Source organism: Physeter macrocephalus, chromosome 18, assembly GCF_002837175.3.
Source record: "Physeter macrocephalus isolate SW-GA chromosome 18, ASM283717v5, whole genome shotgun sequence".
Taxonomy (NCBI): Eukaryota; Metazoa; Chordata; class Mammalia; order Artiodactyla; family Physeteridae; genus Physeter; species Physeter macrocephalus.
In genome coordinates, this window is record NC_041231.1 from 73,751,693 (window position 1) to 73,768,617 (window position 16,925).

The 16,925-nt window shown below is 50.6% G+C and overlaps 1 protein-coding gene across 1 annotated transcript in view; it reads right to left on the minus strand.

Annotated features, from left to right (window-relative positions):
- Nucleotides 1-16,925, minus strand: part of KIF6 (kinesin family member 6) — a 419,927-nt gene that overhangs the window by 10,626 nt on the left and 392,376 nt on the right. Inside the window, exons 17-19 of the mRNA XM_028479658.1 lie at nt 8,693-8,777; nt 7,394-7,529; nt 4,648-4,745 (exon numbers count right to left, since the gene is read on the minus strand). Coding sequence (XP_028335459.1) covers nt 4,648-4,745; nt 7,394-7,529; nt 8,693-8,777 — 319 coding nt within the window. The remainder of the gene's footprint in view (nt 1-4,647; nt 4,746-7,393; nt 7,530-8,692; nt 8,778-16,925) is intronic.

A 16,925-nucleotide genomic window follows, 5' to 3' on the forward strand; every position in this document is an offset into this window, starting at 1 on the left:
AGGGAGTGAAGGAGTGAGGAGGAGAGAGGGGGAGGCAGGGGAGCATGGGGGGCCAGGGGGGAAGGAAGGAAGGAAAAACTGTGGCTCAACATGGAGCCTGGAGTTCAGGCTGAAGCTGCAGCTCGTCCCATTGTTAACCACAGAGTTCAGAGCATCACCTTCCCTTCCTGGGCCTCAGTTTTCTCATTCGTGAAATGGGATTGATTTCAGGGTTTCTCAACTGAAATGATGGGGCCAATCATCCCATCCTTGGATTGGAGTTCCCAGTCCAAGGGAGCTCTGGTTTTCCAGTCAGAGTTTGGCCTTCTAAGGAGCCATAATTTTGCTCTTTGAAAATCTTGGTCTCTTGGGAAAATCAGATCGTGGACACATGGAAAGAGGGGGGACCCCAAGCAGGAGGACCTGGCACTTGGAAGAATATGAGGAAAACACATTTGTACGAAATAGCTCAGAGTATGAGTGGGAAAGTGTCACCTTCTACTAAACAACAGGATACGCACGTGTCCCTAGAGGACGGTCATGGTCATTAAGGTTAAAGGAAACTGATGTGAGGGGTGAGGGGAGAGGGGTGGCCAGATGCTGACAGGCCTGGGTTCCAACCCTGGTCTCACCTTTTATTAGCTGGGTGACCCTAGCGAGTTAATTGATCTCTCAGAGCCAGAGTGTTCGCATCTGTAAAATGGGTGCAATGATAGCACATACGTCACACACGTGTTCAGTTCCTGGCCCTTAGAGCCCTCGGTATATGACAGGAGATGTGATTACCGTAAGAGAGGAGAGCCTTGGAGAAGTCTCCTTGGAGAATTTAAGGACGCCAACAACTAGTCCTCCACAGCTGGCTGTTCACAGAGAATGTCTGCGAAGCCACGATGACCGGGGACAGGGTCTCCTCCCTGCCTCACCCCTGGTAGAGCTCTGTGAGCTCTCCTCTGCCAGCTTTTTAAAGCAGTGGCGGGTGACTTCTTCATCAGAGGAGGAGCCCGAGACTTTGCCCTTGCCAGTCTCTAGCAGGACCCTTTTCCTCTCACCTGTCCACTGTAACCCTTCCACCCACAATGAATGGTATCTGAACTACTGTGTGGGAAGGAATTTAGGGGTGCCGACTGCTCATAGCCGAAGTGTCTTAACAGACACTTTTCAGGACACTTGGTTATCTCTGCCGAAGGTTAGAGATCCCACCAGAGCACCGGCTGCCACCACAGATGACAGAGCCTGAACAGCGCCCCGAGCCTGCCTGAGAGTCCACTCCCCAAAGACCCTCCTTCCAGCATCATCAAAAGTGCTGGGGGTAGAGCTCAGGGAGCATGATTTGGGGAGAAGCTCCTATAGGTAACCTGATACACGCCTTTGAAATTCAAGGTTCTGAGCTTCACTTGGCAGGCACGGTCTATGTCTACCTTATAGCCCTGGGGTAGTTTCACCGGGCCTTTCCCCACACACACACACACACACACACACACACACACACACACACACTTCATTGTCTTGAAGCAAAAGAAAAATTAGAGCTGGAGCTTCCTATCTGCTGGGCAGGATACTCCTACCAGTAGGAGCCTGGAAGAGGAAAGAAAAGAAGCTGGAGAAATAGTCAGGGGTTCTGAGAAGCCTCACACTGGGGAGGAGGGCTTATTCTCGTGTGGTGGACACTCGAGAGGCTCGGATCGGAGCCAGAGCCATGACTGCGGGAAGCTCTGGGCTGGCTGGACTAGTGTTTTTCAAACATGCTCTGTGGAGTCCTGGGGTTTCAGGGAGGGGGCCCAGTGTGGGGCAGCAGGAAGGTATTAGGGGTTGGAAACTCAAGTATCCCAGAGACTAGCAAGTACCCAAGGGAAGGCACAGAGAGGGCCCGTGTGGGACACTAATGCCAAGCTCTGTATTGCCACGGAGAAGTGCAGCTGCCTACTTACACTGCCTTTAATTAATTAAAAAAAAAAAATGAATGGACTATTTTTTTACAAAAGTTTTAGGTTTACAGAATATTAAGCAAATAGTACAGAGAATTCGCATGTATCCTCTCTCTCCCGGCTTGTATTTTCCCCTATTACTAACATCTTGCATTAGTGTTGTACGTTTGTTACAACTGATGAACCGTTATTACTAACTGATGTCCACAGCTTATGTCAGGGTTCACTCTTTCTGTTGTACGATTCTATGGACTTTGACAAATGCATACTATTGTATATCCATCATTACAGTATCCTACAGCATAGTTTCACTGCCTTAAAAATCCCCTGTGCTCTCCCTATTCATCCTTTCCACCCCTGCCCTCTCTCCCGGCAACCTCTGATCTTTCTACCTGTGTGCATAGTTCTGCCCTTTCCAGAATGTCGTAGCTGGAATCATACGGTATGGAGTCTTTTCAGACTGGCTTCATCACTTAGTGACATGCATTTAAGTTTCCTCCACGTATTTTCATGGCTCAGTATCTCATTTCTTTTTATCATTAAATATGGATGTACCATTTGTTTTGTTTTTCCATTCACCTTTTGAAGGACATCTTGGTTGCTTCCAGTTTTAGGCAATTATGAATAAAGCTATAAAAAACCATAGGTAAGTGTGGATGTAAGTTTTCAACTAATTTTGGTAAACACAAAGGAACATGATTGATGAATCGTATGGTAAGGGTATGTTTAGTTTAGTAAGAAACCACCAAACTGTTTTCCCAAGAGGCTGTGCCATTTTGCATTCCCACCAGCAGTGAATGAGAGTTCCTGTTGCTCCACATCCTCACCAGCATTTGGTGGTATCAGTTTTCTTTTATTTTAGCCATTCTCATAGGTGTGGAATGGTGTCTCATTATCGCTTTAATTTGTATTTCCGCAATGACATATGATATGGAGCATCCTGTCATACACTTATTTGCCACCTGTATATCTTCTTTGGTGAGGTGGCTGTTCAGATCTTTTGCCCATTTATATATGTTTTTCAAATATTTTCTCCCAGTCTGTGATTTATCTTTTCATTCTCTTAACAGTGTCTTTCACAGAGCAGCATTTTCCATATTAATATAGTCAAACTTACCAACTTTTTCTTTTGTGGATCTACACTGCCTTTTAAAACACCAGCGTATCCAAACAGAACACACCTTGCCGGCTGTTAACCTGGGGCTTAGGGGCTCACGTTGGAGGTGTTTTCTAAAGCTAGAATACAAGCCAAAGTGCTGGCCCTGAGGGCCAGGTTGGGGGATGTGAAGAGGTCCAGGGAAAATGTCAGCCAGGTGGTGGACAGCTCTCTGGTTGGCTGTTTTGTTTTGTTTTAAGAATAGTTTCAGGTTTAGAGAAACGTTGCAAAGATAGTACAGAGAGTTCCCGTATACCCCATACCCAGTTTCCCTCATTATATAATCTTATATTAGTGTGGTACATTTGTCACAACTAAGGAACCAATACTGATACATTATTATTAACTACCGTCTGTTCGTTATTTGGATTTTCTTAGTTTTTCTGATCTAGCTCCCATCCAGGATAGCACATTACATTTGGCCATCATATCTCCTTAGGATCCTCTTTTCTGTGACAGTTTCTCAGAATTTTCTTGCCCTTGACAGTTTTGAGGAGTACTGGTCAGGTATTTTGTAGAATGCCCCTCGACTGGGACTTGTCTGACATTTTCCTCATGACTCAACCAGGGTTATGGGTTTTTGAAAAGAAGACCACAGAGGTCATTGCCATTCTCATCACATCATCGGATCAGGGACACCGTCTGGCAACCCTCTCCCCAACCCTTTTTAAAAAGCTCTACTTCAGGGCTTCCCTGGTGGTGCAGTGGTTGAGAGTCCGCCTGCCAATGCAGGGGCCTGCGCGTCCGGAGCCTGCGCTCCGCAACGGGAGAGGCCACAGCAGTGAGAGGCTCGCGTACCGCAAAAAAAAAAAAAAAAAAAAAGCTCTATTTCACATTTCCAACGTGAGCACTCAGCTCCTGCTCAGATCCAGGCAAAGGGCGTCCCTTGGCAGTCGAGGCCGAGGCCCCACTCATGCTGGCCTGGTCTCTGCCGTGCGGACAGCGGGCCTGTCTCAGGGATGGAGGATGGATGAGGCAGGTGTCATTGGCTCTACCGCCCGCGCTGTGCGGTTGGAAAGAGACAATGATGCGGGTGGCATGAGAAGGAACCTGCCTTCAGAAGGCATGTGTGTGGGAAGTGTAGTCTGTGCTGGCTCATGCCATCACTCAGGGACACTGGCTGCGGGCATCCTCACAGGAGGCTGCCCACGTCTCTCCTGAGTCTGTGCTAGGACAGAGTCACTAACCAGAGGTCCCTGGGTCCTGGCAGGCTGACTCCCCTCTGCCTTACCCAACACCCCCTCCACAGTTCCCCCCCCACTCCCCTCCCACTACTGCCAACCGCTTCTTCCTACCCAGCGGCAGGACCAGGGCTTGCACAGTTTGGTTAAACTGCTTCTCTTGTCACTGTGGCAGTAGGTCCGCTGGCTGTCAGAGCCGGAGGGAAGGGCCGGGGTGGGGGAGGGGGCGCGGTACTCCAGTGAAGCCTGAGGGCCACTGGCCTGAGTATTTTCAACTAACTTAACAGTGAAAGTCACTCATCTTCCCGGATCGTGCAGCCTACACTTAGAGCATCAAGACTGGGTTGAGGAGAGGTAGGGCATCTTTTCTGGGCATCCCAACCCTGTCACAGGGTTCTCCCCTTACCTTTTGTTAGAGAGAAGCTGGGACCTTTCGTGCTGGGATTCTGGCATCTGGGGAAAGGGTTTCATGTGATTCACTGAATTCACTGCTGGGGAGTTTACCTGTTGGTCCAAGAGAAAGTTTCACAGTTTAAGCATGAATCTAATGACATGGGGAAAATGTCTTTGATGTTATTTCTTAAAGGGAAAAAGCCAGCTAGACAAGTTGGTATGTACCTGTGTGGGAAAAAAATAAATCTAGATGTAGTCATGACCTTAATGGTGGGCATCAAGACATTCTCTTTGGATGGCAGGATAATGGGTAATCTTTGATTTATTCTTTGTACTTTTCTGTGTTTTCTAAGTTCTCCAAATTGAGCCTGTATTACTTTTTTTTGTTTGTTTGTTTGTTTTGTTTTGCGGTACGCGGGCCTCTCACTGCTGCGGCCTCTCCCGTTGCGGAGCACAGGCTCCGGACGCGCAGGCTCAGCGGCCACGGCTCACGGGCCCAGCCGCTCCGCGGCACGTGGGATCTTCCCGGACCGCGGCATGAACCCGTGTCCCCTGCATCGGCAGGCGGGCTCTCAACCACTGCGCCACCAGGGAAGCCCTGTATTACTTTTTAAAGTTAAGAAAAAGTGTTTAAAATGTGATCTGACAGTTCTCCAGAAGTCCTTTCTGGCTTTGCTTTCCTTCGTCCCAAAGAGACGCTGGCAGTCAGGAGCGATGCATTCATCATGCATCATGCATGTGGGGGCAGCTCCAGCAGGGTCCTGGAAACCTTGCGTGTCTCCACACAGGTCTCCTGAGCAGCGATTAAACCCCAGCTGATCTGAGTCTTAGCAGAATGCCCCGCGCTTCTCCCAGAACGTGAGAGCACGGGAGGCTGGCGAGCAGCTGCTGCCAGGCCATTTCCCACTTCCTCCCCATCTTGCTCAGAGGCTGTCGTGGGGCAGTTTCTCATCACCTCCTATGTTCTAATGAGGGTTAAGGCTTTTTACCTGCCCCACTCAGGGTACATCCGCCGGCTAGAAAGTGGCTTAGTGGCTGCATGGAATTGCTACAGGGCGGCCCATCATCTCTGCTGTGGTCACCTGGTCCCTTCTGTTTCAATGACGTCCCGTGGGCGGGAGGTGACACCTTGGCTACCCTGGCTTTCATTGTCTACGCGAGTAATAAACGGTCTGAATCCATCAGCCTCGACTGGACTCTTCCTGGGTCACACGGGATGATGGGATAACCCTCCTCACTGTCCAGTGGCCGGATGCCCATGGGCACCGGCAGTGGCTGACGGTCTCACCCACTGATGACCTCCCGAGGGAGGCTTCTTAACGTGAGAGCACGTGACTGGGAACCAATGACATCTTTATTCTTCCTAACGTCTACCTGAAATTTAACATTTCTTTCGATGATTAAATGTAGACAAAAAACCACAGTAGAATGGGTGGTACCAGTGACTCCGCCACCAGTAGAAATTACAGATATTTTCAGATCACATTACAGTTGTTGCAGAAATCTTGAAATATTGTGTCCATCACTACTTTGAAATTGTGGTAAATATTGAGCCCCCCAGATCTTATGAATTAATGCATCTGTAAAATGGTATACATATTACTATACCATAACTTTGCCGCTAAAATATTGTGATAACTGTATTCCCGTCTTATTGGTTTTATTTGTCATCCTGTGTATTTAATTTTATCCAAATATGTTTCTCCATTGTCTGGTCACGAGGCCACTCGGTAATGTACGGGTTACCGCTCGGTTGTGTCCTTGGGACACTATCTTCTCTGGCTCTCAGTTTCTTGTCCTTAAAATGACACAATCAGCCTGCTAGAGAATCTCTAAGGGTTCTGCCAGCCACACAAGTGGTAGGATTATGTGTATGTCATCTCTTTTATTATACACAGCTGAGGGGTCACATGAGGACAGTTGGAACTGGGGCTGTGTACTAACATTTCTTAACAGGTTATTTTAGCCTTCATGATATTATAGAGAACTTCTAGGAATTTGTCTAGGAAATATGCAAAAATGTATCTTCAGATACTTTTCTAGTGAAACGACCCCCAAACAACCTAAACGTTAAACAATAGGAGATTAAATATATTAGAATAAATCCATATGCTTGAACAGTGACAGCACTGGATTGATGTCAGGGAATCATGCCATGGAAGAGGTGGCATGCTGGACATCTAAGTAAAAACAAAAGCCGTTTGTAATACTTGAAGACTAATATGATTCTATTTTTAACAAAAGCATATGGATGTATATGCATAAAAATATAAAATAATATAATCCAACATATTAATATCAGTTATCCTTAAGTGGTGGGATTAGGGTGATTTAACTTGTGTTTTTCTGTATTTTCTAAAATTTATACCATATACACATATACACACATACATACATATATATGACTGTAATAAAGAACAATCAGTATTGTCACGACATCTCAGGAAGCAATGGTGGCAATCCTCCATCGGCTTGGGGAGCTACACCTCCCACCCCCTACATTTCTACGCGTCAGGCACTAGCAAGGAAACAGTGAGCCCCTGACCACTCACGTTCCTTGTCACTAAAACAAGCCCTCGCTTCAGGAGGTAGGGGCTGAGAGCACGTGCACTGTGGGTCTAAGCCCCCATTCTTTTTCCTCTGCCCCCCCTCCCCACCATGGGGCTGGGGGTCTGGCCCCTCCCTGGCTGCCCTGACGTTCCTCAGGCCCCAGCAGGAGGGCGGGCTCTGGGGCAGCGAAGGGGCATGGCTGCCGGTACCTGCAGGCTGGTGGCCTCCTCTGCCCACCAGGCTTCAAACTCTTTCTGCAGCTTCACTTTGGCTTTGTCCATGAGTAGCTGCAAGTGCTCAATCTCCACCTTCAGCGCCTTCAGGTGCGTGAACATTGCTTTATACCTGCAGTGGAGTCACAGAGGAGTCTTGAAAGTCACCGGCAGGGAGGGAGGGCTCTGAAGAGACTGGCAGCGGCAGGGCCTGAGCCTCAGAAGGCTGGCCGTGCAGCCTTGGTGCCTGGGGCTGGGACCTTACAGTTGCCCACCCAGGCCAGGGTATGGTGCCAGCATGTGAGCCCAGAGCCAGGTATTTCTGTCCAGTGGGCCGTGGGGCTCTGTGTGTGAGATGACTAACCCCTCTCCGAGAAGGACAAGTACCGTTACTGGGGCACTGAAGGGCAGGCATTGCTCTAGGCCCTTGCCGTCTATAAACTCATTTAATCCTCTTCACAACCCTATGAGGAAGGCGCTATTATCATCATCTCCCCTTTACAGATTTGGAACCTGAGGCATGGAGAGGTTAAGGAACTTGCTCTATAGCACCGAGCTAATAAACAGAGGAGCCAGGGTTTGAACCCAGGCCATCTGCGGATGGGGGCAGTGTGACAGGGTGCGCTCAGGGTACATGCCTAGCCAGCCCAGGGGTGGGTGGTGTGTGTTACAGTGACAGCATCGCCCCCTTGAGAGCAAGGAAGCTTTCTTGTTTGGTTTCCCCCAAACGTCTCCATGGCAGAGGAGATAGCTGTTGAATGCCTAAATGCATGAATGAACTGAGAAGCTTGTATCAGTAATGACCAGATGTCTGTTTATGCTTGAGGTTCCTCGCTCTGCAGGTTAAATCATTCTGGGGCCCTAAATGGCCGCAGGAGGGTCTGATATTCTCTGGACACCTTGCAGATAAGGAGCCTGAGGAGACAAGTGGGGGGAGGGAGGTCCCCCATGGTCATACTTCTGGGCTCCCCTAGAGGGCAGCAGCAGACAAGACTCGCAGCTTCCTGGGCTGCAGCCTGGGCTGGGGCTGCGGAGGCTGCTCTCCCTGCCCGATTCGGGGATCCCAGCGCTGGAGCCTGGCTGGGCCTTCTGCGCCCCGCTCCAGCCTCACCCTGCCTCGGCTTCCTGCATCTCACGACTGCCTGCTGAAAGGTGGCACCTCCTCCAGCTATTTTAGGACCCGCTTCCAGAGTAGCTGCAGGCCTGGGACGGGCATGGCCACCCTGCCCTGCCCCACAGCTCCAGGTGGCCCCGAGGGGCTGGGGTCAGGGTGTATGTGGCGAAAAGAAAGGGCACCTTCTCTTTTCTTCCTCCAGTTGTGATCGCAGCTTCTCTTCCAGCAGGTCTGGCGTCGAGGGCACGGGTGTGTTTTCTGAGATACCTGGAGAAGGGAGATGCTGATGGTTCCCTCCAGCGAGGAAGAAAGGTCAAGGGAGAGTGTGATGTTTAGAGCGGATGACACAGTCATCGTGCGTCCCGGTGAAAGGGGACCCTGTGAGTCCTTCTGGGGCCTTTGGATGGGCGCTTGCTTTACCCACCTCCTCTGGGTGGCAACCTCTGCTCGGCTGAGAGCCCCAGAGGAGGGTTCCATGATTATGCTCCATCCACTGTCCCTCCCACTGTCCAACATCTGTCACTGGAAGGGAATTCTTCCTTATATCGCTACCAATCCTTTTACCATGGAGTTCACTTGTTTCCTCTTGAGTCCCCAAGGAAGATGCAAAACACCATTTCCCCCTCCTCTGATACTGAGCCCTTCATAAACCAAGAAGGCATCACTAAAACGGCTCACATCTTACTTTGCATCAACTGAGGTGCCGAATTCTCCAGCCTCAAATCACGTCTCCCGTTTTTGACTTCCCTCTGAAGCAGTGGTTCTAAGCCCGATTAACCCAATGTGCACCCAGGGCTGAGAACCATGCTAAGACGCCCTGCCCACAGGGCCCTGGCAAGTCCTATAGGTGAGGGCTGTGTCCCCAGACACGCCAGCCGCCGCTGCTGGTTGCCGGGTTGCTTGCGTGCTTACCTGGAGCCCATCCTTTCCTAGCCTGGTGCGTGGGGTCTGTCTATCTTCCCAGGAGGCTCTCGGTGGTTGTATTGCATTTCTCAGCCTCAGAAGGCATCTTAGGAGTTATGCAGCCCCACTTTTTACTCTTTGGAGGGGAGACTCTATCACACGCTAGGTGCTTTCTGGACATGATCAGACTTAATCCTTCTGGTATCATTGGAGGTATTATGACTCCCCTTTTACAGATAAGGCCATGGAGGTTCAAAGAAGTTAACCTGCCCAAGGCCGCATGGCTAACTTGAGGAGCCTGGATCCAAATCCAGGTTTGTTTGGTTGCAACGCTCTCGATTCAGAAATTCCTTCGATAACATTTCTGAGGATGGTCATCTGCTTTCTCCCCCCCATACTGCCGGGGGTGGGGCTCAGTGCTTTACACTGAGCCTACCTCATTGCGGGCAGCTCTGTTTCCTCTTACTTGGAGCTGAGACCTGCCCCACTAACTTCTTTTCACCTCTCCTTTGGAGCTCTGGAGCAGCACAGTATGTCCTCCTTCTTAATCTGATGGTTCTTTAAATACTTTAACAGCAACAGCAACAACAACAAAATACCACATGTGCCTGGAGCTTTATTCCCGGGCTGACTCTGCCTCATTCTCTCACCTAAGGGCTCAGTAGCAAGGTGACTTTCTAATCGATCTGAAGTACAGACCCTGAATCTGGACATCATACTCCAGATAGGCCCGAGAGGGGCAGGGTAGAGAAGAGTTCTCCTAGCCTTGAAAAATTTACGTTCTATATTTCTATAGGAGGTGAATTACTAACAATGACCATTTACTGAGCGCCTTCTATATTGCAGGTTCTGCCAAGTTCTACTAGACGCTGGGCTAGGTGGTCTACTCATCTTATTGCTAATTCTCAAAATAACTCAGCAGGGAAGGCATTACCATCTCATTTCAGTTAGATTCTGAGGCCCGGAGAGGTTGGTGAATAACTCAAGGTCACAGAGCTAATAAGTGGTAGGGCTGGGATTTGAACCCAATTCTTCTGGTTCCAAAGAGCTAGATGTTTATACCAGGCAGCCCCCTAGCACTGCTTTTGTTTTTCAGCAGCTTCGTCATTATCATGGCCATGTCAGTTTGTCACTGTCTTCTATTAAGCTTGCGGTCAGTTTACACACGTTCCTATATTTATGAGTGGTTGTCAAAACGCATTCTACTTCAGTGTGATTATCCTTTTAATCACAAATGCAATATTTCCCATTTATTGGGGGTTTAGCCTGCTGAGAGGTCCTTATTCTGGCATGCCTTATTCTTTCCCTTTCGGCTGCTTTTATGTCGTCATCTAACTCATTGGATAGATACGCTAAGCGGATCAGGATTCTGTTCTTTATCTGCCAGGCACCTGTTACTCTCTGTCCCTTGTGTCAAGTATCACCGTTCACTTGGAAACTGGCTGAGCAAGTGTCTCACTCATAGATACCATAGACTTCCCAGCCGAAGACTACGCTGTCCCCCATGCTGGTGCATCTTAGTGGCCCTAATGAGCCAAACTGCCTGTCCTCGTCACCCATGGTCCCCCAGGCCCAGGCACCGGAAGCCCCTCGAGGGCAGGGACTGGTCTCTCTGCTCTTTGTATCTCCCCAGTGCTTTGTTTGTTCAGACTCCACGTCCAGGGTGCCCTCAATGCTGCCTGTGCTTACTGGCCCTTGTCCTCTCTGGGAAACGTCAGACCTGATAAACTGAAGCAAGTATCGCAACACCAAACTGATAATGGTAGGACTTGAAATAGAATATTTCCTTTCCTAATGGTTTCAGAAATGGACACATGTATCTCCGAGTCTGTTAACAAAGAAACGCTGTGGCTCTCCTTTGTCCTTTTAACACTTTTTGACCCCATACCAAGGAACCCCCTGAGAGATGCAGTGAAGACCCTGCTCTGGGGTGAAGGCTGGGCCAGTGAGGAAACTGAGGCCAGATCAGGTAGGACCTTGAGGGCCTGGAAAGGACGTTGGCTTTGAGAGAGCTGAGAGGCTGGAGGGCGTTGAGGAGAGGAATGGTGTGATCTAGTCCTTCGATAGCAAAGCCAAGTAGTTGTTTTGCTGGTCAAGACTAAGCTGCTCCAAACTGAAGGATAGTTAATGTGAGGTGGCGCCAGGGTGGTGAAAGGATCTGGGAAAGAAAGCTGGGGCAAGGGAACTTGGGCAGCCAGAATGAGGGCACAGCATACCCCCAAGACATAAGCCCCCCGCGTTGCCATGACAACCAAAGGGGCCTCTTGCCAAAGTGATGTTTGCTGAGTGAAATGCATTGTAACCTCACCAGGAGACGGCCCTGGCTGCTTCTGCTGCTTCCTGAGGCTTGGCTTTATCAGCTGTCTCTCAAGAGAAAGAGGGGCTGGGAACTCAGAGGGAACCAGACAAAGCGGCTGAGCAGGGACAGAGGAAAAGGGAGTAAGTAAAGGGCACTTGTGCTTTGCAGGTCTCTATGCCCACTGGGACTGTGGCCAGGGACAGAACCTCCAGTCACCTGACAGGAGGCACAAGGAGTCCTCCTTTCAAGCACAGGACTCTGGCTGGGACGGGAGCACCGAAGGTCGTAGCCCTGAGTGGCCTATGAGGTCACACTGTGAGTCTGTGTGGGCAGCCGGCTGCCACACAATACAGAAGTGAAAAAGAAGGGCTTCATTCCAGCGGCTGTAGATCTGAATGTCACACATGGAGGAAGCCCTAAGCAGTCAAATAGTAACTGAAACTTCCAGCAGGGCACGCACAGTGCCAGGCTGACCCCACCTCTGATGTGTCAGGGGTTTGGAACCAGCAGCACAAGAACAAAGGGGTGCTTGCTGGGAAGGCCAGCCTCCTGTGGGTCCCCTTTTCCCTGGCATGATTTCAGGGGCACTGGAAAGATCACTATAACTTCTCTTCCCACCTCCCCATACCCTACACACACACACACACACACACACACACACCCCAAAACTCTCCTAGTCAGTAAATGTCTGAAATGTGCAGAATGTGCTTGCTGGGAAGGCCAGCCTCCTGTGGGTCCCCTTTTCCCTGGCATGATTTCAGGGGCACTGGAAAGATCACTATAACTTCTCACCCCACCCCCCCATACCCTACACACACACACACACACACACACACACACACACACACACACACACACACCCCAAAACTCTCCTACAGTCAGTAAATGTCTGAAATGTGCAGAATCTCGTTTCTTTCGTTCACTGGCTTTCTATTGGGGGTGCACCTGAGAATCGCCTAAGGCGCTTGTAAAAGCACAGAGACTGCTGGGCCCTACCCCAGATGTTCTGAGTTAGGATTTGATGGTCGGTTCCCCTGTGATTCCGATGCTCACCCCTTGTTAAGAAACACCGCTCAAGGCTCTGTGTCCGGTTTCAATGCAAGTACTCCATGCAGGAGTCACTGAGGATGCAGGACCTGCAGGGGTTCATATAGGATGCTATACGGGGGCCAGCATGGCCCTTTGCCGCCCCCGCCCCGCCCACCTTCCAGACCTTTGGAAGCCACTGTGGGGCAAAGGAGCTCAGGGGTTTGCAGCAAGGAAGTCACACTCTCTGTAGGGCTGGGCTGCCTGCACTTGGCCCTTGCAGATGGTGGATATCTGAATAACGATATCCACCACGTGGCTGCTCTGTGGCTCTTATATAACAAGCCCATCACAGATGGGGAAACTGAGTTCTGACAGGGGAAGTAATCTTCCCTGGGATCACACCACTGGTAAAAAGAGCTGGAGTCAGGACCCAGCTCTGTCTGACTTCAAAGCTGGTGCTTTTTCCTTTGCAAGCGACTGGCATAATGAAAGTAGCCATGGGGCAGATCACTGAGGTCGGTGTGGACTTGTCCTTGGTATCTGAAGGCGATGCTCTTTTCCATGAATGCCTTTCAGGTGCGGGGCTGGGGCTGAGAAAAAGCCTCAGTCTCTCCCCCCGGTGCCGGCCTGTGCAGACTGCCCTTTCCTACCCGAAACCACGGCCTGCACGCTGCTCCCACTGGGCACCTGCAGCTCGCCTGATGGGTGTGAGCAGCTTTCGCTACCCACGTTACCCACGGGAGCCTGGCCCCCCAAGGCAGCCCCCAGAATACCCAGAGCCAGCCTGCTTGTCTCCTTAACTGTGTGTTAGGAATCCTAAGGAAGGCGGTATTGACATTTCCAACAGGGCACCAGCCAAAAGGGGCCCTGTGGGCTTCCATGGAGCAAAGGCCGGTGCCCTGCGCGGGAGAAGGCCGTGAATTATGTGGCTCTACCGTGGCAGACGAGACAGTAGAGCCACGGAGGCATTCCAGCAGGTGGCTTTAGCTATCCAACTACGGATTCGTTCCCTGAACACCCACTCTGGGCCTCCTTGGGCTACACTGTCTCACAGAGCCCAGATCACTCAGCCTCACCTTGTTTCCGAAGTCAAAGTGTCTATCCTACCCAAGAGGGATGATGTCAGTAGCTCAATTACCACAGTGGTCAGCAGCTCAGAGGCAAAGATCCTGGCTTCCCAATCAGACCATTTCCTGTTTAATGGCTCAAATTTATTGCCAGCTGGAGTGATCACACGCTGACAGGCGCTCAGTGCCACCATGCGTCTTGGTGTTGATTTTGTGTAACACCATCGCTGTCCACGGCAGGCTCGGACTCAAGGGCGTGGTGAATATCCTGCGGACCCAGGGCTGTGGCTGATCGCTGCTCGGGTCCCCACTCACCACCTCCGTCCTCCCCGCAGGGAGAATGGGGCGCTCTCCGAGAGCACAGATGGCCCAGCTTTAGCACAATCAAAATCCTTCCCCATGCCGGTTCAGAGCCTGGACTCTGCTCATGGAAGGCCAGCTGCGTCCCTTCCCTCCTGAGTAACCTCCTCTGCGTCCACTCTGGGCCTCTCTGCCCACGACCAGACCCCTGGGATGGTGGCCTCTCTCCTTCGGCATTACTCCCCTCCACTGCATTCCCGGAGGAGGACGCGCCCCACACAGAGGGTCAGTGTGGACTTGCAAGCGATACAAGGGAGACCCCAGGAGCATCCTGCATTCACAGGAAAGATGCTTCTAGTCTCCTTACTCACTTCCCCAGCAAGATCACCTCTGCTCAAACGGAAGCTATCTTCTTCTCCCAACTCTCCACAGTCCTTTCTGCTGGGACCCCAGCTCCATCTCTGCTTTCCGGTCAGCATTCTCTGGTTGCAGCCACTCAGAGCCTGGCACCTCTTTCTGAGGCTCCTGGTACCCTCTCCCCACCCCTTTCAGAGGCAGCCCTGTGCAAAGGCTGCTCCTGCCTGCGTCCGGCCCACTGAGGCCTCCTCACTCCTCGGAAGTGTGCCGACATTACTGAACTCAGGGTTTCTCTACGAGCCCGAGTCCCTCGGCAATTCTGCCCTCTGTCACTTTCACCTCACTGACCAGTGGTGACCACATGTCTTAATCTCAGTGGCTTTTCAGAGAGACATTAGCAGGAAGTTTGGCATCCCTAAAACCCAGCTATATCCTTGTCACACTGGACCCAGCGAGTCTGGAGTGTTCTCAGGACACCTATGACCTGTTGGGGAGGGCAGTTTTCCCCACACCTATGAGGGTGAGCACAGGCCTTCCTCCTGTGAAAACCTCTAATGATAATGATTAGTGGGGCTTGGTCAAGTCTCTTGATTGGCTCGTAAAAGAAATTTTAGGACTTCTAGGAATTGAACTGAGAATCCTTAATAAAATCATCTCCCTCCACTTTTGGAAAACTTATCTGCTACTAGCTAATTTGTAAGCCAATCTGTTCATTTGGCAAAATTTTGTTGTATTTCAGAGTCAAAAGTGAGTTCGGAAACAGACTACACAGTAGAACTGGCACATTTTCAAAGTGAGGTGGCAAGAGTGGGCAGACAACCAAAATGCGCACATTGATGTTAGAAAAGGGCCAAAAGAAATTTCTGGAGAATTTTTTTAAAGACCCTAGTAGTTTGCCTTCAGCCCACCTTATCCGCTTCACTGGGGGTAATGTGTGTAGAGATCCTTCCCAAGGTAGGGAGGGGGCTTGAAGGACACAGCTCAGAAAGCTTGATGAGAACCCTTGGGAATCTGTGTGTTTGTGGTGTGGTGTGTGTGTGTGTGCACATGATGTGTGTTTGTGTGTGTGCATGGTGTGTGTGTGTGTGCGTGGTGTGTTGTGTGTGTGCATGGTGTGTGTTGTGTGTGCATGGTGTGTGTGTGCGTGGTGTGTTGTGTGTGCATGGTGTGTTGTGTGTGTGCATGTGTTTTTTGTGTGTTCACGGTGTGTGGTGTGTGTGTGCATGGTGTATGTGTGTGGTGTGTACTCTGTGTGTGCATGGTGTGTGTTGTGTGTGCGTGTTGTGTTGTGTGTGTGCACCTGTGTGTGTGCGTGGTGTGTTGTGTGTGCATGGTGTTGTGTGTGTGCATGTGTTTTTTGTGTGTTCATGGTGTGTGGTGTGTGTGTGCATGGTGTATGTGTGTGGTGTGTACTCTGTGTGTGCATGGTGTGTGTTGTGTGTGCGTGTTGTGTTGTGTGTGTGCACGGTGCGTTGTGTGCATGGTGTGTGGTGTGTGTGTGTGCATGGTGTGTGTATGTGCATGGTGTGTGTTGTGTGTGCATGGTGTATGTGTGTGTGAGTAGTGTGTGCTGTGTGTGTGCATGGTGTGTGCTGTGTGTGCGTGGTGTGGACAGAAGTGTGACTCCCCTCAAGAACTCTAGAGGGTGGGGCATGGGCTGATGCTGTGTGAGCAGCAAGAGCGGAGTGGCTGCCATTTCTGTGGAAAAAGCATGGGCTCCAGCATGGAGGAGAGTGTTAGGGTCACCTGAGATCAGAGGCATGCTGGCAGATGTGGGACAACCAGCTCTCTGAAGGGAAAAGGCCCTGATTTGTAGTGTTTGCCAATGTTTGTGGTGTGACTGATTTCAAGCCACCAGCATGATGCTCCTGAATCTGGAGCTGGGAGGAGATGCCCATGGTCTGTGCTCGTGAGCCAGAGTGAGTGGGTTCCAGCACAGCACTCAGACCCTCTGGCACACCACTTAAAACTTAGATCCCTTTTAATAAAGCCACCTGGAGGGACCTTAGGAGAAACAAACCTGGCGGTGGACCACGGGAAGCCTGGAAGAGCTGGGCCTGTTCCTTTTGCTTCTCCAAATCCACCCTCCGCCCTCTCCCCTTCTGTTCCTCACCCCAGGAGCCTGGCTGGTAGAACAGTGGGCTTCCTTACCCTCCGCCCTCTGGCTGGACTCAGCCGATGGGGAACACGGGCGGGGACTGGAGCATGGGAGGAGACAGGCTGAGGTATTTCTTTCCCCAGACATCTCTGTAGAGGCCACGAGCTGGATGCACTGCTTTACTGAAGGTCACAGCTCCTATCAGATGGCCAGAGCCTTTCTGCACAGCCATTTCTTCTTTTTTTTTTTTTTAACATCTTTATTGGAGTATAATTGCTTTACAATTGTGTGTTAGTTTCTGCTGTATAACAAAGTGAATCAGCTATACATATACATATATCCCCATATCTCTTCCCTCTTGC